This window comes from Trichosurus vulpecula, chromosome 5 (genome assembly GCF_011100635.1).
Source record: "Trichosurus vulpecula isolate mTriVul1 chromosome 5, mTriVul1.pri, whole genome shotgun sequence".
NCBI classification, from domain to species: Eukaryota; Metazoa; Chordata; class Mammalia; order Diprotodontia; family Phalangeridae; genus Trichosurus; species Trichosurus vulpecula.
In genome coordinates this window covers 248,151,813-248,174,212 of record NC_050577.1, presented here as the reverse complement: position 1 = coordinate 248,174,212, position 22,400 = coordinate 248,151,813, and the positions used below count along the sequence as shown (strand labels likewise).

Below are 22,400 nucleotides of genomic sequence, written 5' to 3'. Positions count from 1 at the left end.
AAAAATAAATGTAAACTAAGAATTAAAAGAGTAATTATCTAAATATTTTAGGAACTAAGACTGTTTTGGTCAAGCCGCAACCTTCCAAAACAGCTACAATTTCTTGTGACTTTTATGTTGCCAAAACAAGCTTGTTTATACCTACCACAGTTTTATTGCCACAGTTCAATGGGTTTCATAAATGAAAAGACTGGGGGTCTATTTATTCTAAACAAATTTTAAATGTATTATTTATTCACTCATACCGTCAGTGATCACTGATGAAACTAATTAAATTCATATGTTAAGTTTTGGCAAATTAAAATTATCCAGATAGTCTTTGCTGATATTTCTTAAAGCTCACTTCTCTTCTATTTTTATTAAAGTTTACCATTGGGTCATAATTGATATTAGTCTAAAAAAAGGACTCATTCATGGTCAAAATTGGATTCCATTATGGGAAGGAAGTATATTTGAATCCTTTCTTTGGTATAACCTCAGCAATTTAGCCTTTTCTATGACATTTTCAGTGTTCTTACAGTTGGGGGCCTAACACTGACATCATTCCTTGTTAAGTTGGATTTTATTATTGGAGCCTTTTGGTCCTTTTTAATCTTGATGATTTCTTCAACTATGAGTTGGGAGATCAGTAATATGTTGACTTTCTGATTCTTTTTTGTTGTTGTATTTTGAAGAATAGAATCTCATTCAAAACTCCACAAATTCATATTTGTGAGCAATGGACCTGAGTGGTCTTACTTATAGTGAGAGAATTTCCTAAGCAAATTAGTAATATGAAAATGATGGGTGATAAAATCAGTCAATGAAAACTTACCTAACTCTTATTCTTTACTAGGTGCTATGCTATGTTGTAAGGAAAAATAAAAGAACCTTTACCCTCCTGATAGGGGGAAATTACACATACATATAGAAGTAAATATAAATAAATACAAGGTGATTTGGAGGAGGGGGAGGGGAAGTCAGGTTGTGTTTAATCTATTTAATGGAGCACACTGTTTTGTTTTGTGAAAGCATCTAGGTGGCTTAATATGGGACTCGGGGTAAGGGAGACATGAGTTTGAATCCTACATCAGATGTTTACTAACTGTATGACCCTGGATAAGTCATGTCACTCCTCTCAGCCTCATCTGTAAAATGAGGACAATTATACCACAGAGATCACAGGATTGTTTTGAGGATCAAATGAGAACATTTGAGATAATTATTTCTCCTAATAGTCGATGAAATAATTATTATAATTATCATAATATCATTTATAGTATTTTGTAAACTTTGCGGTATTGTTGTCGTTATTCTAACAACTTCAATATTGAAAAGCATTGACAGCTCTTTACAAACTTTCTCCTCCCTATCTTTCTGGTCTTTTAATAATTACTCTGCCAACTGGGCATAGACCAATATTTTACACTGTATGCCAAAATAAAGCCCAAATGGGTTCATGATTTATATATAAAGGCTGATACTATAAACTAACTGGAAGAGCAAGGAATAGTTTACCTGTCAGATTTATGGAGAACAGAAGAATTTATGACCAAACAAGAGGTAGAGAACATTATTAAATGCAAAATGGATAATTTTGATTACATTAAATTGAAAAGGTTTTGTACAAACAAAGCCAATGCAACCAAGATTAGTAGGGAGGCAGAAAGCTGGGAAAGAATTTTTACAACCAGTTTCTCTGATAAAGGCCTCATTTCTAAAATATATAGAGAACTGAGTCAAATTTACAAGAATACAAGTCATTCTCCTTTAATAAATGGTCAAAAGATACGAACAGGCAGTTTTCAGAGGAAGAAATTAAAGATATCTATAGTCACATGAAAAAATGCTCTAAATCACCATTGATTAGAGAAATGCAAATCAAAACAACTCTCAGGTACCACATCTCACCTGTTAGATTGGCTAACATGACAAAACAGGAAAATTGTAAATGTTGGAGAAGATGTGGGAAAATTGGAACACTAATGCACTGAGTTGTAGATTCATGAACTGATCCAACCATTTTGGAGAACAATTTGGAACTATTCCCAAAGGGCTATAAAAATGTACATACCCTTTGACCCAGCAATACCACTTCTAGGGCTGTATCCCAAAGAGATCATACTAATGGGGAAAGAACCCTCATGTGCAAAAATATTTATAGTAACTCTTTCTGTGATGGCAAAGAACTGGAAATTGAGGAGATGCCCATCAATTGGGGAATGGCTGAACAAGTTGTGGTCTATGAATGTAATGGAATACCATTGTGCTATGAGAAATGATGATCAGGAAGACTTCAGAAAAACCTGGAAAGACATATGAACTGATGCTGAGTGAGGGGAGCAGAACCAGGAGAACACTGTACACAGTTACAGTCACATTGCGCAATGACTGACTTTGATAGACTTGGTTCTTCTTAGCAACGTAAGGTTCTAAGACAACTCCAAAAGGCTTATGATGGAAAACGCTATCCCACATCCAGAGAAAGAACTATGGAGTCTGAATGCAGATCAAATCATAACTATTTGCTCACTCTCTCTTTTGTTTTGTTTTGTTTTGTTTCTTCTTTCTCATAGTTCGTTTCATTGGTTATAATTCTTCTCTGCAACATGACTACTGTGAAAATATGTTTAATGTGAATGTATGTGTAGAGCCTGTATCAGATTACATGCTGTCTTGGGGAGGTGGGAAAGGAGGTAGAGGGAAAAAATTTGGAATTCAAAAGCTCGTGGAGCTGAATGTTGTAAACTAAAAATAAATAAATTTTTTTTAAAAATAATTACTCTGCCATTGCCACCACCTCCCAACTCACAAACCAGACATTCTGGCCCAATAACTATCCTTCATACACATTTCTGTCATTTTGCACTGGTTGAACTGAAGCCTAACTGTTCTCCCTCCCAGCCTCCAATTCCTAAATTCTTCCTTCAAGATTCACCTCATGTCCCACCTTCTCCAAAATGCCATTCTAAGTCCCCAGAGCTCCTAGTGCTTTCCCCAATAAGACTACCTTCAATCTATTCTATTTTTATCTTTTATGTACTGATTTCCAAATTAATGCCTCCCCCATTAGAATTTAAGCCCCTTGAGGGCAGGATTATTTTTTAAATTTCCCTAATATTTAGTATTATACCTAGTACATGGTGTTTAATAAATACTCGTTAATTTATTTATTAATATATAGAATATAAACTAAAAATAGGTCTTAATAAGCCTATGCAAATGTTCTGATTGGAAAAATTGTGTTAACAGTTAATTCAGGTTACTAAATATGGTGAGACAGTGTGGAGCAATGGAAAAAACATAGGACTGAGAGTATCCTATCATTACCTAGCTGTGTGATCTTAAATCACTTTATCAGCTCTAGGCCTCAGTTTCCATATCTGCAAAATGGGAATAATAATAAAATTGGCCCTAGTTATTTCATAGGGTTATTGTGAAAATCAAGTTAGATAATATACATACTAGTGTTTTGAAAATTGTAAAGTATCATACAAAACTATGGGTTAAGAAGACTTATTATAGTATTAAAAATCAAATCCCTTGACAAATAGCAACCAAACATAATTTATTTATTAGAGTAATTCTCGTAAATTATTTGAGTCTGTCAAGCAAGTGATTAAAATGCCAGGAAAAAAAGCTGGACAAGGATTCTTAACCTTTTGTTGTGTCATGAACCCTAGTGAAGCCTGTGCCCCCCCTTCTTGGAATTAAATGCATCTAATAAAATATAAGATAATAAAGGAAATAAATTACATTGAAATATAGCTATCCAAATGTTCATTTTTAAAATGAGTTTGAGAAGTGGAGATTTAGAACTCCTGTGCCTCCAGGAAAAAGTATTGTTCACATCTTAATTATGATTATCCCACTGCATCTTGATTCAAATTTAGACATAAAACTTCTCTCTGAACTAAGTAGAGTTGGTTCATGTTTCAAAATATATCATCAAGACCTGTTTCCTAATATTTCAAAAACTTAATACATTTTAGCTATACTCAAACTTAATTATGGAGCATTTCAGTGGTAGGGTCACTGCACCTGAAAGGCCATGAGATTTTGTCAGCAAGAATTCCTTTCTTGGGAACCTCCAGCAAAAGTCCATCTTTGATTTAGTAGATAAAGTACCAGGGAGTGGCTTGAAATACAAAATGTCTTGGCCAACATCACACAGAAAAATCATGAGTTAAAAGACACACACACACACACACACACACACACACACACACACACTTTATTCTGTTAATTAATATTGCATAGAAACTATGTTTGGGCAGCTGCATTTGTAGACAGTCATGTAGTCAGGTTTTTGGAGAGTCATGTATAGTCAGGTTTTAGAGTATTTGAAGGTCCAAAAGAAAAGTCAGAATTTGAAATATCAGCTCCTAACAAATCAAATGATTCAGAGCAGATATCTACTCAGAATAGGGCTGACATCTCTTCAGCATATACAGTTCCAAGAGATATAAATCAGGATATTATAGTGAATGATGAGGGATGGTTTTAACTCTCCTATAATGACTTTTAAAGCTGTTGATTTTTTATCAGCAGTTCTATAAAATAGAAAGCACTAAAAATTTACATGACCTATCATTTCCTCTCCCTTCAAAGACATCAATATATTCTGATATACTGAATGTATCATCTTGAAAATATTCGAACACCTATCTGGTCTTAACAAGCTCTAGTTAAGCAATCACCCTAGAAACAGTGAGATTGTGAAAATATAAAGTGATAAGGATTATTATTCCCCTTCATGCACTCTGTGTTCTAGCCAAATTGAAATGGATTTTCAAGAAAAACCATACCAGTGTACCCTTTATATTATTGGTCATTATATTAATTTCAATAAATGTTAGGATTGTGATAAATTGTTAGTTTCCTTTGAAGGATTTTTCTTTTTAAAACTCAATGTTAACTGTAAGTGGGTCCATTCTAAAAGAAAAAATAAATATGTGAGAAAATGAGTGGGAAGATTTGAAATAATTGTTCCATAAACTCCTTACATCCCCCATGCCATGTTTTAATTTCAGGTACTGACATAATCTATGGGCTGAAAAGATATACTGCTAGTCCTCACAACTGTTCCTTTCACTCAAAAGTTACATGGCAAGAACTTACCCTCAGGGTAGGGTGGGTCTCAAAATACCATGAGAAAGGAAATCTACACTGCCACTCCCACGGGAAATTAGAAGTATCAAACTATACATAAGTGATATACCTTCATTAGCTCTATATAGCTGTAATTTAATGTATCTTTATTAGCATAGAATTGAGTAGGAGGACATAATCATAAAAATAAAACAATAAAAGTACCACACAGTAAAAGTTCCCTATGTATGGTTCCACATTAAACCAACCGGTATATCTATCATCTGAGCCCCAACCTTTGACCAATTTCAGATAATGCACTATTATAGGATTTGTACCTGAAGTAGTAAGGTTATATAAAGTGCTCTAGAGAACAGAAATTATTTCAAAGGCTGGTTCATCGCCATATATCATCTCTAATCTGGGCTTGTAACAAGCATAATGACTCATTATTAATAATAATGGTATTAATAAAACACTGAGTCTAACACCTTAATGAAACTATAGAGACAGTAACACTTTCTCCTCAAAAATAAGGAAGAGGATTGACAGACATTCTCAGAGCAAACAAGAAGCATGATAGAACCTTATAGAAGAACTTTTAGAACAAGCTGTAGATCAATGCCTTTGGATTTCTCTAATATAGTTACAAGTTGTTCGTCTCAGAATGAAGCCTATAAAATGACTAACATAAAAGATAAAAGGACCTGGCATGGGTAACATCCCCATAAAATGGCTGAGTAAAAGATAAAAATGTCTTGCATGGGTAGTACCTGCATGAATTCAACCAGTATTGTTTTAACAAAGAAACATAGAACAAATGACTGAGTCATACTGAATTTTCCTGGAAACAAAGAGGTTTATGATGGCAATTCAAAATCAGGTCATAGATTATCCTTAGAGAGATTAGATTTACAAACCAATGCATATGATATATGGAAACAAAAGAAACTACTTACTGGAGGCTACAAAAATTTAGCACATATATAAACATAGGAAGACACAACCCTATATATAGAAGCTCATTATATTTTACAAGTTAACAGAGGGCAAATGCTTGTACTATGAATAGAGGTCTCAAAATTTCCTGTAGAATCCAACCAATAACCTCCCCCTGGAACCTGAGTGTTATCACAAGCAGAACTTTGATCTCAATTACCCAGATATCCTTAATAACTTAAGAGCACTGGTTTTAATAGACATTGCCAAAGCAAAAAAAAAAAAAATCATTATTTCTAAGCAACATGGAAAGCTTAGCAGAAGAAATCAAAATCCTTTGGGAATAGAATGAGGTACATATCACCCTTGGCATGCTACCAGAGTGGTCTAGAAGATGCTATCAGCGATCCTAAAGAAAACAAGCTTAGAGCTCAATACATTTTTTTTTCCAATTGTAAAAAGCAGTGTCAAAAACAAGAGAAGAATGAAGAGGAAGAAGACGACAATGAGGATGATGCGAAATGATGATTATGCTAAAGATAGATAACCGAACCTGGGATTGATATAGAAAATTCCCAAGTGAAGAAACTCCTACCAATATAGCTCAGCACTTTCTGTGCAATTTATAATCTTGGAAAGTTGTACAAAACACTGAGAGGTTAACTTGTTTGCCCAAGTTCTCACAGCCAGCATATTTCAGAGATGGAGCTTAAACAGGGTCCTTCCTCTCATAATAACAAAAATAATAATAAAATAATACCTGTATGTGTACATGTTGTTTTCCCCAATACAATATGAGTTTCTTGAAAGCAGGGACTATTTCATCTTTGTTGTTTCATTTCCTCACCTATCATAGAACCTGGCATATAAGTCGGTACGTAATTGGTCTCTCATTCAATACTCACCCCTCTCCAATTAATCTTCCACCTTCAACTACAAAAGTGTCATCCATAATTCACATGCCTTGCTTTCTATTCTCTAGTATCTCCCTTTTGCCTCTAGGATACATACCTATTCTCTTCTGTTAAACATTTAAAGCCTTTCTCTCCTGGCTTCAACCTTCTTTTCCAATTTTATTTTCCATGTTATTTCTATTCTCATACACTTTGGTTCAACCAAAATAATCTTTTCTCATTTTTAGTGCTTTACACAGAACATCCCCTATGTCTAGAATGTGCTCCATCTTAAATTCTCCCTCTGAGAATTACTAGATTTTTCAAAGCTCAACTCAAATACCACCCCTTTTATGAAACCTTTCAGGATCCCCCAAAATTCTGTCTCATCCTTGAAATTACCTTGGATTTACATGGTATATATTTTATACATACATTTATTTGTATATTTTTTATGCATATAAATGTTATTTCCCCCAGCGAGCTATTTGAGGCAGAGGCCTTTTCATTTTCTTTGTATGTCAGCATCTGACCACAGTAAGTACTTAATAAATGTTTATGGATTGATGGATTAATAGATCACAAACTGGGCAGTTTTGGTCAAGTCACACTTAAACTGTGATCTTCATTTTTCTCTTTTCTGAGATGGACAAGGTATCTGTCATATTAATCTCAAGAGTTTGTATCAGGAAGGTGGTTTGTAAGCTGCAAAATCTCTCATCAACCTGAGCTGTTATCCTATCTCATTCTTTTTCTAAATTCTGCCATCGAGATAAAAACAAGACAGAAACAATACCAATAGCTTGTATTATTTTACATCTTACAAATCAATTTCTTTGATATCATGGGTAAAAGGTACTGAGAGTTTGAATTAGGGTGGTTGCCAGATGAGTGAAAAGAAGAGGATGGATTCAAGACTGTTATGAAGGTCATATAAGTACCAGAATCCAGTGTGCTTCCCACTTCATCTGGCCAGCTTTCGTGAAGGAGAAACAAACATGTCTTTTGATATACACTGTTTGGTTCATTTGTCTCCAAGGTTTCATGGACCATCACAAATATTCATATATGTGCATAGAACTTTCATTTAAGAGATATAATGTTGCCATTATTCCTCTTAGAGAAAGATAGGAAGGACTAATTCTTTATGCAAAATGTCTTAGAAAAAAAGATGTTTAGACAAAGGACAGCCTGACTGAGGGACTCACTATTCTTCACTCAAGCCCTATCCCCAAAACAGTATCTTCCAAACAACTGCCAATATACTATTCTTAAAACCCTGTGCCACTTCTCAAATCTCTGGTAGCTCCTACTGCTCCTAGATTAAAATAGCTTATCTTGCATTTAAAGTCCCTAGGATAAACAACAAATTCCTTACCTTGCATTTAATGGCTCTAGGATAAAAAAAAAATCTCTTGCCTTGTATTTAATGCCCTTTCCAAGCTTGAGACCTATTATTCCCCTTCATGTACTCCGTGTTCTAGCCAAATTGGCTTATTTGCGGTTCCTGAAATTTGACCTTTCACCTCTTACCTCAGTGAATGTGCAACATTCGTTAAGAGCTAACAATGTGCCAAGTACCATGATAAAATCTGGGGATACTGATAGAAATGGTGAGATAGTCCCCTGCTCCCAAAGAATTCACATTCTAATAAGGAAAGACAGCCCATAAAAGAAGGTTCAGTGGATACAAAGGGCTGGAAGCCTTAAGAGTTTGGTGATTAGGAGCCAAGGATGTTTAGGTTACATTGGTAGGTCAGATGGCAGTGCCAGGAGTCTGGAGAGTGTAAATGTGGAGCAGATGGTAAGTCCTAGAGAGCCTTAGGAGGCACTGGCAGGGGAGATAGATAGGAAAGGCCTAGTGGTCCTCCATTTCACTGAAATGGAAAGAATGACTCACATCTCATCCAACAGTGTAAACAGTTAAGTTTAAAAAAAAAGTTAAGTAGCCCCGATGGGGTCTAAGCAGCAAGGCTGGGGAAGTGGGGTTATGGAAGAGGGGAAAGCAAAGAAAGAAGGTGCTCTAAGTAGTGGCCCAGCTCTTATCACAACCCATGCCTGGAATGCCTCAGATTCTGAGAATCCCCAGTTTCCAAAGTTCAGCTGAGGAGCACCCTCCTACAGGAAGCCTTCCTCCATCCCCATAACTATTAGTATTATAACAATCACAAATATATATATAGTATCCTCCAGCACTAAAGGTCTTTTGGGGGGGTGGGGGGGGGAGAGTCTCTATATACCTCATACATAGTAGCTGCAAATGTTTGCTAAATTGAATTGCTTCAGACATTGTTTCAAGAAACAGCTCTGACACTATGTATCTTATGACATTGGGGAAGTTACTTCACCTGTCTAAGCTTATTTCCTTCCTCAATTCACACATTATTTCACTTATTCGACATCTATTAGGTACAAAGAGTGCTAAAGTCTAGAGATGGTTCAAACTCTCAGTTCAGACATTTTAGGCATGGGTAAAGTGCCGGACCTGAAATCACTCATTTTCCTGAGTTCAAATCCAGCCCCAGACACTTACTAGCTGTGTGACCCTGGGCAAGTCACTTCACCCAGTTTGCCTCAGTTTTCTCAACTGTAAAACCACTCCAGTATCTTTGCCCAAGAAAACCCCAAATGGTCAGGCACAACTGAAACAACTCAACAACAAACAAGTGCCTGCCATCATGGAGCTTAAATTCTACTGGTGGTTGGAGTGTGGCAGGTACACAAAAATATAATGAGGTTGAGATGAGACAAAAGCAGAAAGGCAGAAAAGGGGCCTAGGAAAATTTGAGCTGCAGATGTAAAATAAAAGTTGGTTAAACTAAACCTTTGCCATGAGTCTTCCTAATTCTAACTCTTTCAAACTCTCATTCTAGAAGAAGTGGTTGCCTAATTTCATTCTAGAAGTGGTTGTCTAATTTCCTATTTTAATCCATTGCTTCTCTATAGCATACCTTTATTTAATCAATGACTCCTGCTGAATTCATTCAAAGTACTGGACTAAATTCTTGTATTTTTAGGACCATGATAGACAGATTTCTCCTTAGCCTGGGCTACTTAGTCTCCAAGAAGAGTCTGAAACTCATTTAGAGAAAGAAAAACAAACCAGGAAATTTTATCTGTCCTTCTCAGAGCAAGTTACCAATGCTTAAAAAGTCAATCCAAAGGGCAGCTAGGTGGCTCAGTGGATAGAGCACTGGACCTGAGTTGAAATCCAGCCTCAGACATTTATTAGCTGTATGACCCTGGGCAAGTCACTTAACTCTGATTGACAAAAAAAAAAAGTCAGTCCATTAACAATTAGCTTATTCATGTGATTATGCTATACTCCCCACCTTAGGAATCTTGGATCTTTAATGTAGACTAAATAATAATGGCAAAACATTAACCAATCCCTAGATGCCTCACATCAAGCTTATTTCCTCCAAGCAGCACAGAACTGTGTGCTATAATGAACTACCTAGCCAAGTCAAAAGAGACTAGGGTTCATATTCTGGCTTTAACATTTACTAGCTAGCTGTATGAAAATACAAAAGTCATGTAACTATTCCATCTGTAAAAATAAGCACTATATCTTCACCACCAACCTCAACAATTTATTGTGAGTGTGTGTATGTACTGAGTAATTATTACTAAAATTAATCAGCATTCATTATTCCTCATCCTCTATGCCATTATTTGACTTAAGCAAATTTATACTTATTTTGAAAATATGTGTTCGTCCATTTTCTGAGGTTTTAGACCACTCACTTAAAAATCATCTCTGAAAGTACTCAACAGAACTTTCATAGTAATTTCCCCTCCCCACCCCCATCTGCATCCAGTGAAGTGGTCTACACTACTTGTGCTTACAGACAAGTTTTCCGGGGTTATCTGGATTTTTTTTAACCACTTGATTTTGGTTTATACCAAGGGACTTTCTAGCTAGGACACCACTTGAATCTGGTTTATACCGAAGTACTTTCTAGTTTGGAAAGCATAATATGATTGAAAAACAAAACTTGTTTCAATTTTAAGGGTAGTATTTAAAAAGATATATTACTCAATATCAAGGTGATCATTCTTTTATTACTTTTAAGATTAAACAAATAATTGTGTCCTTTTTTCCCCAACCTTTTCCAATCCATTGTTTTTATTTGACCATCACCATTGTCTTCCTGTATATTTTTTCATTCTACAATCTCACCTATATGCTTCTTTGTATCCTACCTAGGTGGGAAGGTTTGGGAGGAGAAAGGAATGGAAATGAAATGGGATCAGAGATCTTTCTGTACAATAGTGTTCACCATTTGGAATGATCCCTTCTGGACTGACAACTACAAAGAATTTTCATTATTGGTCCTGTCCCTCATCAGTTTTATACCAGCAATATCAAAAACATTTATGAAATGCTTATCTTGGGGGTTCTGAAAAATCTTTCATGTCACAAATAAACTCAAACTAGCCAAAGAATTGCTTTGTAAAACAAAATAAACATAAATCCATAGAATATAGTTTTCCCTTTTCCCTTTTGTTTCTCTAGCTTACAGTCCAGGTTCATCCATAATTTGGTTTGGTTTTTTTTTGTGCCTTGTTTCTATCATGAAATTCTTTTTAAAAAATATATGTACTTACCCAGAATACGAAGTTGAAGATAAGCATAGAGTATTTTATAAATCCACTGACAGCTCCCATTTCTAAAGGAAAGCAAGAAACCAAATAACTCAAAGAGAACTTTCTTTAACAGGAGTATCCAGCAGTGTCCTCAAAGTGCCAAATGGATTTTCTGTCGGCTCTGTCACAAAGAAAAGAAGGAGAAAAAAGAAAACATCTCTTTCAATTAATGAGGTGGATAAAAATTAACTAGCAAATTTAAATGTCACAAGGTACTATCTGTAGCTGCACATGTTTCCTTTCATGCCTTTCATGAACTAGGCCTGTATATTTCTGTTCTGCTTTCAAAGATTACCTCCCCTAAAGTAAATAGATATGAAATTACTGAGGGGGATGGGAGAAGGAAGTAGAACCATGAGGTTTTTGTTGCAGATTTAAAAAGTCAACAACCTCCTGACTAGGTTCTTATACTATTTGCATGATTTCATAGTGATTATATTTTTTTTAAATATAAAGAAACTTGGTGGTTTCTTTTTTATTTAGTTCAGGAAAAGACTTTTTTATTTGTGATGAGACATTTTTCTCATCATAAGAAGATAATTGCATCTCCGTTTCATATTTCCAATGTCATTTCCTTAAGAGAACAGATCCAGTTTCAATATCACATTTTCTTGGGGATCATCAACTTTTCAGAAACCAAAACAACCATTAAAGGTATAATGAAATATATTTAGAAGGTTTGAAAATTTGCAGATAGATGCCAAATTAATACTTGTGAAATTGCACTGAAAAATAATTCACTTTTATAGTTCTTTAAGAGTAAGTAAAATTAAATTCAAACATTTATAAAGTTCCTACTATGTGCTAGGCCACAGGAATTCAAAGACTGCCCCCCCCCCCGCAAAAAAAAGTCTTTGCTCTTGAAGGACACATTCCACTGTATTAGCTCATTTTCCTCAGAACAGCCTTGTAAAGCAAGCCCTGTGAATATTATAATTTTCATTTATACATGAAGAAGCTAAAGCTCAGAAATTATGAGCTTTCCTCATGATCACACAGCTGCTGTTTAACTGAAGCCCAATTCAAACCCATGTCTTTGGATTTCAGCATCAAAGCTCTTCTCACTAGTACACACAGGAGAACATTTAAGAAATAATATGGTATTTTTGCCCCACACTTATTTCTTTTGAAATTCCTCTGAAACTACTTATATTTAATGGAGGCCTGTGGAGGGGACCAACATCTTTTGACTATTCAGTTTATTGCTTGCTTTCTGGATAAAGCGCAATAATCCTTCCCATTTGTCACTCATCTGCTCCTAGAATTCCCGTGTAATGGTCTGCAGTTACTTTGATAAGTTGGTTTGCTTTCTAGGTGTAGCTTCACCTACTTCCTTTGCTACCTGGTACCTGGTGATTCCTTTTCTCCTACCTCTTTCTTCAAATTTTTCCTGCATTGTACAGTCCTCCTAACTTGATGTGAAGTAGTGACATACTTCATGAATTAATGACCACACACTGATTATCTCTTTCTAATAATAATAGGAGGAAGATGTGGTATCTGTTGCAGCCAAAAGTAGTTTCCTGGGCCTATTCAGAGGTAGAGTACACCATTTTGTAGCCTGGGATTAGTGACTGTTTTAGAAAAAATATGGTGACTAGAGTATTGGTCTCAGATTCAAGAAGGGCTGGCTCTGATACCTACTAGCTGTGTCACCCTGGGCAAGTCACTTAACCCCTCTCCAACTCAATATCCTTACCTGTAAAATGGGGATAATAAGTACAGTATATACATACTTCACCAAGGTACTCTGAGGCTCAGAAAATCATTTATATTAAGTATATTGTGACTCTTAAAATGTTAGCTATTAATGTGATCTACCAAGTCATAGGTTGAAATCTGCATAATACAGGAGGGGAAGGGTGTGTAAGGGATGATCAGCAGAAATTCTGATCAATTTGACACTTCGTGATCATCTGGATGAGACTGCAAGGTATACAATGTTGTTATACTATAAATGAACAACTTTGAGAATGTTGATCAAAGCAATAAGCAAAGAAGATTTCAAAGGATTGTTAATGAAGAATACTACCTGTGTCCTGACATAGATATAAAGGATTGAATATGCAATTTAAAATTTTTTTTAAAAATTTTTTTAAATTTCAAATTTGTGGAATATTTGCAAGGATTGTTTCCCATCCACCCCATGAGGAAGGAGGTAGAAGGGGAAAGAAATACTGTCTGCATTGTGATCTATAAAAGCTATCCATGAAATGGCCCACCAATTTTATTATTCTTCTTGTATGCTTTCTCTTCTAAATTGGAGTGAAAAATGGAGTATTTCTCTTTCTCATACTCTCACATATTCCCACTCCACCACCAAAAAAAAAAGACAACCTATGTACGGGACAAAGACATGATGAGTCACCTATGCTTACCCAAGGGACCTTGAGAGGTGACCTAGACTTCTAAATCATGGCTTTTGTTTTCTTTTCTGAGTACAAATCAGAGAATATCTATGCAGAAAATGGGCATTTCCCACCATGAGGCTCACCTCAGAGATAATCCTGACTATGAGAGTTAATGTGTTTTGGTTGGGCACCAACCTCTAAAAGGTAGATTTCCTTAGCAAGGTGCTTCCCAGACAAAAGAATCCTGAAACTGGAGGACTAAACCCATACTTTGAAGGGCCTGGAGAGCTGTACTGACCCTCCATGACATTGCCAAGTTGCTTGACTGGTGAAGGTCAAAGGTATGCAGGGAGCATTTGTTCAGCAGCCACCCAAAGATCTTTACTTTATGGAGTTTAATGACTATAATGGGCTATTGGAGTATTTTATGCATCCTATGCTTGTTCAAAGAAGTCTGAATCATATGATTCATATGTGAATCATAGGATTATTTGTCATATTTTTCTCTGATTGAAGAAATAAAATTGCGTCCCATACCTGATAACTATATTGCATACTGAGTACTTTTGGTGGAAGGAACCTTGTTCCTCACTGGGGTAAACACTAAACATGAGCTTTCTTTTAGAGATTTCCTTAGAATTGGAAGTAGAGGGGTGGAGCCAAGATGGCAGCTGGAAAGCAGGGACTTGTGTGAGCTCCCACCCAGGGCCCTCCAAACATCTATAAAAAAGGTCTCTGCACAAATTCTAGAACTGCAGAACCCACAAAATACCAGAGGGAAGCAGGGCTCCAGCCCAGGACAGCCTGGATGGTCATGGGGTAAGGTCTATCGCACAGATCTGGGAGCAGAGCAGAGCCCAGTGTGAGCCCACCTGGATCAAACAGACTGGGAGCCAGGCAGAACAGGCCCTAATGCCCTGAATCAGTGAGCTGTGGCAGTTAGCAGACCTCGCAACCCACAAACACCAAAGACAACAGAGAAGGTTAGTGGGAAAAGTTGCTGGGACAGAGTGAAAGGAGTTCACAATTGGGCCACCACCCCAGAGGCAGCAGAGGTGGTGCAGCTACAGAACTACAGCTGCAGTTGCTTCAGGCCCCAGGCCCACCTGGTGGGAGGAATTAAGGAGCAGATCTGAGCGGGAGTGCAGAGCCAGCTTAGATCTGAGTCAGGTCCAGGTTGGTGGTTTTGGGGGAGGAGGAGTACTGGTGTGGCAGAGCTGGCTGTATAGAAATAGCTCTGAAAACAACAGCACAGTCCCTCAAGCTTGAGACAAAGTACTCTCTACTCTACAAGCAGTCATACCCCAACGAAAAACTCAAGGGTCAAGTAGTTGGCTGGGAACATGGCCAGGCAGTGAAAACAGACTCAGATTCAGACTCAGACTTTGGAATCTTTCTTTGGTGACAAAGAAGACCAAGACACACAGACAGAAGAATTCAACAAAGTCAAAGAGCCTACATCAAAAGCGTCCAAGAAAAACATGAACCAGTCTCAGGCCATGGAAGAGCTCAAAAAGGATTTGGAAAAGCAAGTAAGAGAAGTAGAGGAAAAATTGGGAAGAGGAATGAGAGTGATGTGAGAAAACCATGAAAAAAAAGTCAAGGACTGGCTAAAGGAGACCCAGAAAAACACTGAAGAAAATAACACCTTAAAAAATAGACTAACTCATATGGCAAAAGAGCTCCAAAAAGCCAATGAGGAGAAGAATGCCTTGAAAGGCAGAATTACCCAAATGGAAAAGGAGGTCCAAAAGACCACTGAAGAAAATACTACCTTAAAAACTAGATTGGAGCAAGTGGAAGCTAGTGACTTTAGGAGAAATCAAGATATTATAAAACAGAACCAAAGGAATGAAAAAATGGAAGACAATGTGAAATATCTCATTGGAAAAACCACTGACCTGGAAAATAGATTCAGGAGAGATAATTTAAAAATTATTGGACTACCTGAAAGCCATGATCAAAAAAAGAGCCTAGATATCATCTTTCAAGAAATTATCAAGGAGAACTGCCCTGATATTCTAGAACCGCAGGGCAAAATAGAAATTGAAAGAATCCACCGATCACGTCCTGAAAAAGATTCCAAAAAGAAAACTCCTAGGAATATTGTCACCAAATTCCAGAGCTCCCAGATCAAGGAGAAAATACCGCAAGCAGCCAGAAATAAACAATTTGAATATTGTGGAAACACAATTAGGATAACACAAGATCTAGCAGCTTCTACATTAAGGGACTGAAGGGCTTGGAATGATATTCCAGAGGTCAATGGAGTTAGGATTAAAAGCAAGAATCACCTACCCAGCAAAACTGAGCATAATGGATTTTCAATAAAATAGAGGACTTTCAAGATTTCTCAGTGAAAAGACCAGAGCTGAGTAAAAAATTTGACTTTCAAACACAAGAATCAAGAGAAGCATGAAAAGGTAAACAAGAAAGAGAAATCATAAGGGACTTACTAAAGTTGAACTGTTTTGTTGACATTCCTACATGAAAAGATGATGTGTATAATACATGAGACCTCAGTATTAGGGTATCTGAAGGGAATATACATATATAGAGAGACAGAGGGCACAGGGTGAGTTGAATATGGAGGGATGATATCTAAAAAAAATCAAATTAAGGGATGAGAGAGGAATATATTGAGAGAGGGAGAAAGGAAGAGATAGAATGGGGTAAATTATCTCGCATAAAAGTGGCAAAAAAAAAAAAGCAGTTCTGTTGGAAGGGAAGAGGGGGCAGGTGAGGGGGAATGAGTGAATCTTGCTCTCATCAGAATTGACTTGAGGAGGGAATAACATAAACACTCAGTTGGGTATCTTACCCCACAGGAAAGAAGGAGGAAGGAGACAAAAAAGGGGGATGGTAGAAGGGAGGGTAGATAGGGGGAGGAGGTAATCAAAAACAAACACTTTTGAAAAGGGACAGGGTCAAGGGAGAAAACTGAATAAACGGGGATAGGATAGGAAGGAGCAAAATATAGTTAGTTTTTCACAACATGAGTATTGTGGAAGGGTTTTACGTAATGATACACTTGTGGCCTATGTGGAATTGCCTGCCTTCTTAGGGAGGGGGTGTTGGGAGAAAAGAGGGGAGAGAATTTGGAACTCAAAGTTTTAAAAACAGATGTTAAAAAAAAAGTTTTTGCGTGCAACTAGGAAATAAGATACACAGGCAATGGGGTATAGAAATCTATCTTGCCCTCCAGAAAGTAAAGGAAAAGGGGATGGCGGGGAGTGGGGTGACAGAAGGGAGGGCTTACTGGGGAATGGGGCAACCAGAATACATGCCATCTTGGAGTGGGGGGAGGGTAGAAATGGGGAGAAAATTTGTAATTCAAACTCTTGTGAAAATCAATGCTGAAAACTAAAAATTTAAATAAATGAATAAATAATCCAGGGAAAAAAAGAATAGGGAGTAGAGGCATAATAAAGAAAGGGGGATGGCTCCAAGGTTTAAACCTGGTCCATTAACCCAGAGTCCTCTGGAGAGTAGGAGACTCAGGCCATGGTTAACACATGCAAGTGAATTTCTATTTTCTCCATATTCAATGGAACCTATAAAACTGACCTACCTCAGATAGGGAAAGGCTCTTCAGAATTGTTATAAAGTATATTAGAAGCAAGAAGAGAAAAGATAATGCAACAGTTTTGACTCTGGGTGATGTGGTGTAAGTCATTCTGATTCTCACTGACATCCCAAGATGCTCTGGAAACAATCTCCCAGTAGGCTGCATACTACCTAGGTTTCATAACACAAAAGCTTCAGTCTTCCAAATTCCTGGTTTGGACATTAAGATTGCTTCCTTTCATAATTTACAAACTGTGAGTCACAGCAAAATCATTGTATATATGGAAAAAAGGAAAAATAAAATAAGTTTTAAGGGCTGCCATGTGGAACAGAGATTAGATCTGTTCTGTTTGGCCCCAGAAGGAACTACTAGGAATAATGCATAAGTTACAAAGAGGAATATTTTGGCTATTTAATGGGAGCTTCCTAACAAAGAGAACTCTCACAAAGTGGAATGAGCTTCCTCAGTAAGTCCCACCCCCCCCCCCCCCACCCATTAGAAGTCTTCAAGTATAGGCTAGATTTTTGTTCAGGGATGCATTGGATTAGATGTGTTCTGAGCTTCCTTCCTACCGACTGAAATTCTATAAATTTCAGATTTTAGTTTGGGTAGGACTAGATTTTCTACCCTCTTTGGTCAAGTTTAGAATTTTCAAAAAAAAAAAACCCAATATTTTAAGCCCTTGATCCACACCTGAAAGTAAATGGTTACTCTAGGCTCTTTTCTCATGGAAAATGGAAATGAGTTTTAAAATATTTAAATGTTTCAATACTTCATGGATTTTGGATTTCATCCATGCAAGTATAGCCTCCACCAATGCAAATCACAGCCCCTTAGATGGCTTTTGAGAATTGCTATGGCCAACCCAGTGATGAAAGGATATTTATCTATAGGTATAACGATATAGACTAACTATCTAAATTCTTCAGAGGCATGATGAGTTGCATTATTTCTTCCTTTCTTATTTGTAAGATATTTTGTGATTCTAAAGATTATTTTCTCTCTCTGAGGTAGGAGGTAGAAGGTAGAGGTAGGAGGTAGGAGGTAGGTGGATTTTATAGATTTCATTGAATATGGAAGAGATAGAAGTTACTCATGGCCCGGGGCTCCCCTACTCTCCAAAGGACTCTAGGCCAGTGGACCATATGAGTAGATAGATAAATTAGCTGACTAGGAAGGCTGGAGTTCTGGAGGAGTGAAAAATCAGATTTAAGAATAGCTGACTATCTCTGTGAAAAGTAAATATGAAGTTCTGGCATATGTTAGGTTAGGCTTCCAGTCACCTTCAAGCAAGTCATAAATATTTTATTTTATTTTGAACAAACAGTTTAATAAGCACCTACCCAGTCCAATGCATTTTATACAAATTAAGGCTACAGAGACAGATGATCACAGATGCCACTTTCAGAGATAGCATAATTTCAAAGACATTAATCATATACATTACTATAAAGTTATAGATATTAGATTTTACCTTTAAATACTGTAATATTATGTTAAGTGATATTAAATATCAAATTTTAATGTTTAATATTTTAAAGGAATTTTAAATTTTTAATACATTTGTGTGAGAAAGACAAGTTTTTACTCACTTAATTTTTCAAAAATTCTTATTAAGAACCTAATGCAATGTATGCAAGAGAAATATAACATTTAAGGTTCAGGTTAGTCTTGCAGATTTCACAGGCAAAGAGAACTTCCACATGAGAAAACCTCCTCTACCACTTCAGGTATACACCTCTTCTGGCTTAACAGAGTTGCCTGAGGCAATGACTTACTCAGGGTCCCACAACCGGTATATGTCAAAGGCAGGACTTTTGTATAAAGGTCTTCCTTATTTGGAGTATGGCTCACAACACTGTTTGGCTACTAAAGAGTAAGCGCTACTGAAATATTACATTGAATATGATTCTATCTTGCTTGAAACTAAATAACTGAATGATGTAATGGTAACAAATCAATAAAGGTGAATTCAGAACTAGTCATGTATAGAAATGAGTGACCAATGGCTTTCCCTGCCCAAAATCTCTTGCTGGCTTATTAATTTTAAATTTCTCCATCTGTGAAATGGGGAAAATATCTGTAGACCCTACTTGACACCAGATTATTATGGGAATCAACTAAAATAATGTAAAGTGCTTTCTAAACCTCAAATCTCTCAATCAAGACCCATTATCATTTTTCATGTTTAAGAGTGTTGCCTACAACAGTGGTGTCAAATAGAAATGGATCACTGCCACATGTTGACTCAGAAAACCACAAATCAGCATGCTATTGTATTGTATTTAATTATTTTGTTAAATATTTCCCAATTACATGTTAATCTGGTTGAGACTACACTGAAAAGTCTGGAGGCCACTGCAGGAGTTTGACACCTCTGGCCTAGAGTAAGGAGGGGCTAGGTGACCTGCCTTGAGTCATACAACCAGCATATGTCAGAGGTGAGGACTTGAACCCAGGTCTTCCTATTTCTAAGGCTGGAACTCTATCCCCTACACCATACTGTCTTATTATTTTTGATGGTAGTAGTATCATCTATTATCTAGTTCTCATTTTCTTTGAAGTGTATCAGAAAAAGAAGTCTGACAGACGTTGATAGACTCCTCTTATTCTTACTTAAAGTCATACAGACTATTGTCCAATCAGATACATTGCCTAATTTCTTTTAATTGAAATAAGGGCGCTGGAATATAAGTTCATTTTCTGTAGACTCACTGAAACAAACTTCAGGACTATTTCGACAGCAGATAGGATGAAGATAACCTCTATCCCAACCTGTTATGATATACGTGGTTTTAGTTTCTTCCACTAAATCTCTATTTTCAAAGCTTTACATTCCATGAAATTTGGAAATGGGTTTTATATGACAACATCTATCAAAAACTTTATTTCTAAATTTTTATCAACCAGAGTTATATCCAGGAGGTTGAAGGCAACATTTCATCTAGTAGTGATGTGCTTAGTAGATTCTAGCACAATTTATTGACTGCGTGTTGTCTATTAGGTATAAGAAGCTGATGTGTCAATCTAGCCACCTGATCATGTATTTCTAGGTGTCCAACTGATGACCAGTTTTTGCCACCTGGCCCAGTATGTTATGCAATTTCTACCAATTGATAATACATCAAACATTAAACCTGGGCTTTTTAAGGATAACCTTTCTGTAATTTCTGGTGGCGATGATCCAATCATGCATGAATGAGTGATATGAACCCCTGGACTTCTATTTAAAAAAAAAGTCTCCATGACACTCATTTGTCAATTGCTACTTCCTGGATCTTCATCTACTCACATCATGGTTCACACTACATAAATTTATCAATCAACCTGCATTCTTTTGGCTGCTAGCTACCAACCTCACTCCTTTTACAACAGATTTAAATGCCTCCCTGTCTTCTTCATCTCCTGCCTTCATACTAAAGGACTACAAGATACAAACTGATGTCCCTTTAGTACCCCAACTTTCTAGTTCTTCAGTCTCCTTAGTTTCTATGACCTAGTCCTCTACTCAACCTCAGCCACAAACAGGGCTGGTCCTACCCTTGAAGTACACACTTCCATACCCATGAATTGAGTATTCCTTTATCTAATAGTAATCTTTATCATTCCATCTTTTACCACTATGCCTTATAATCCCTAATTTTGTTCCTTATCTTCACCATGACTTCCAATCCTTCCACCCCAGTACTTTCCCAAGATATCAGTCCCACATTAGCTACTCCCCCATTTCTTCTATTTATTTCTTGACCCCTTTGAGACATTTCAACTCTATTCTGTGACTTACCGTGACCTTCATCCCATCAATAAATCATCCTTGCCTAAACGCAAACCTGGACTACTTCCAACATTAACATCTTTCTCGCCTACCTGTGGTTTAATGGATCTGGAGGAAATAATAAAACCATGCTGACCAGATGAATCACAGATTTATCTAGTCTCAACTGGGTGGGCCCTCACTACAGCAATGCAAATCCTACTCCTCCCTAATTGATTCTCTATCCTACTCATCATAGCAACGAATCCAGTCCAAGCCTCTGATTAAACCCACTTCTCCAGACTCTTCTAGTCAAGGACCTCATCTCATACTTCAACAAAATAACTGAGACCGTTCACTAGATGTTCCATCTTCTCCCTTCTTTCTCAATCCTCATCTCTCTGACATCATCCCTCTTATATCATCATTTCTTCCTTCTCTTCAGTCTGTTGAAAAGATGGCCCTTCTTGTCAGAGCTAACTCCTCTCTACATGTAATATTGATCCAAACCCCTTTTGTACTCTCCAGCACATTACCCCCACTTTCAGAGTCCTTGGATTCTTGCAAGACTCATTTCTATAACTAGTCTATTCGTATGATTGGTGCTGAGAAAAGTGGTGCCTGAGTCAACAAGGTAATCAATGAATGAGAAAACTAACCAGTCTAGACAAAATATATCTATAGTCTATACAGCGTCAAGAATGAAGGATTGAACCTGTCATTTTATTGGGATAGGGACCTTCCAGGTGAGAAAATATCCTCAGCCAATGCCAATTGGTACTTTCTCTGTCAATTGTAGTCTTAGAGAGTTGCCTAGAACTTTTGAGAATCTAAGTGACTTGCACAGGGTTGCAATCCAGTGTTTGTCAGAAAAAGAATTTGACCACCACAAAAAGAGCTGCTATAAATACATCTCACTTTTATGGACTCTTTGGGAAATATTTATGGTAGTTCTTTCTGTGGTGGCTAAGAATTAGAAATTGATAGGATGCCCATCAATTGAGGAATGACTAAACAAGTTATAGTATATGAATGTAATGGAATACTATTGTTCCATAAGAAATGACTAGCAGGTGGATCAGGCAGATTTCAGAAAAACCTGGAAAGACTTGCATAAATTGATGCTAAGTGAAGTGAGCAGAACCAGGAGAACATGTAACAGCAACACTGTGTGA

At 36.8% G+C, this 22,400-nt stretch overlaps 1 protein-coding gene across 1 annotated transcript in view; it reads right to left on the bottom strand.

Annotated features, from left to right (window-relative positions):
- TSPAN8 (tetraspanin 8) overlaps positions 1 to 11,832 on the bottom strand; it is a 41,412-nt gene extending 29,580 nt beyond the window's left edge. Inside the window, exon 1 of the mRNA XM_036761211.1 lies at positions 11,514 to 11,832. Coding sequence (XP_036617106.1) covers positions 11,514 to 11,573 — 60 coding nt within the window. The 5' untranslated portion in view covers positions 11,574 to 11,832. The remainder of the gene's footprint in view (positions 1 to 11,513) is intronic.
- Positions 11,833 to 22,400: the final 10,568 nt, after the last annotated feature.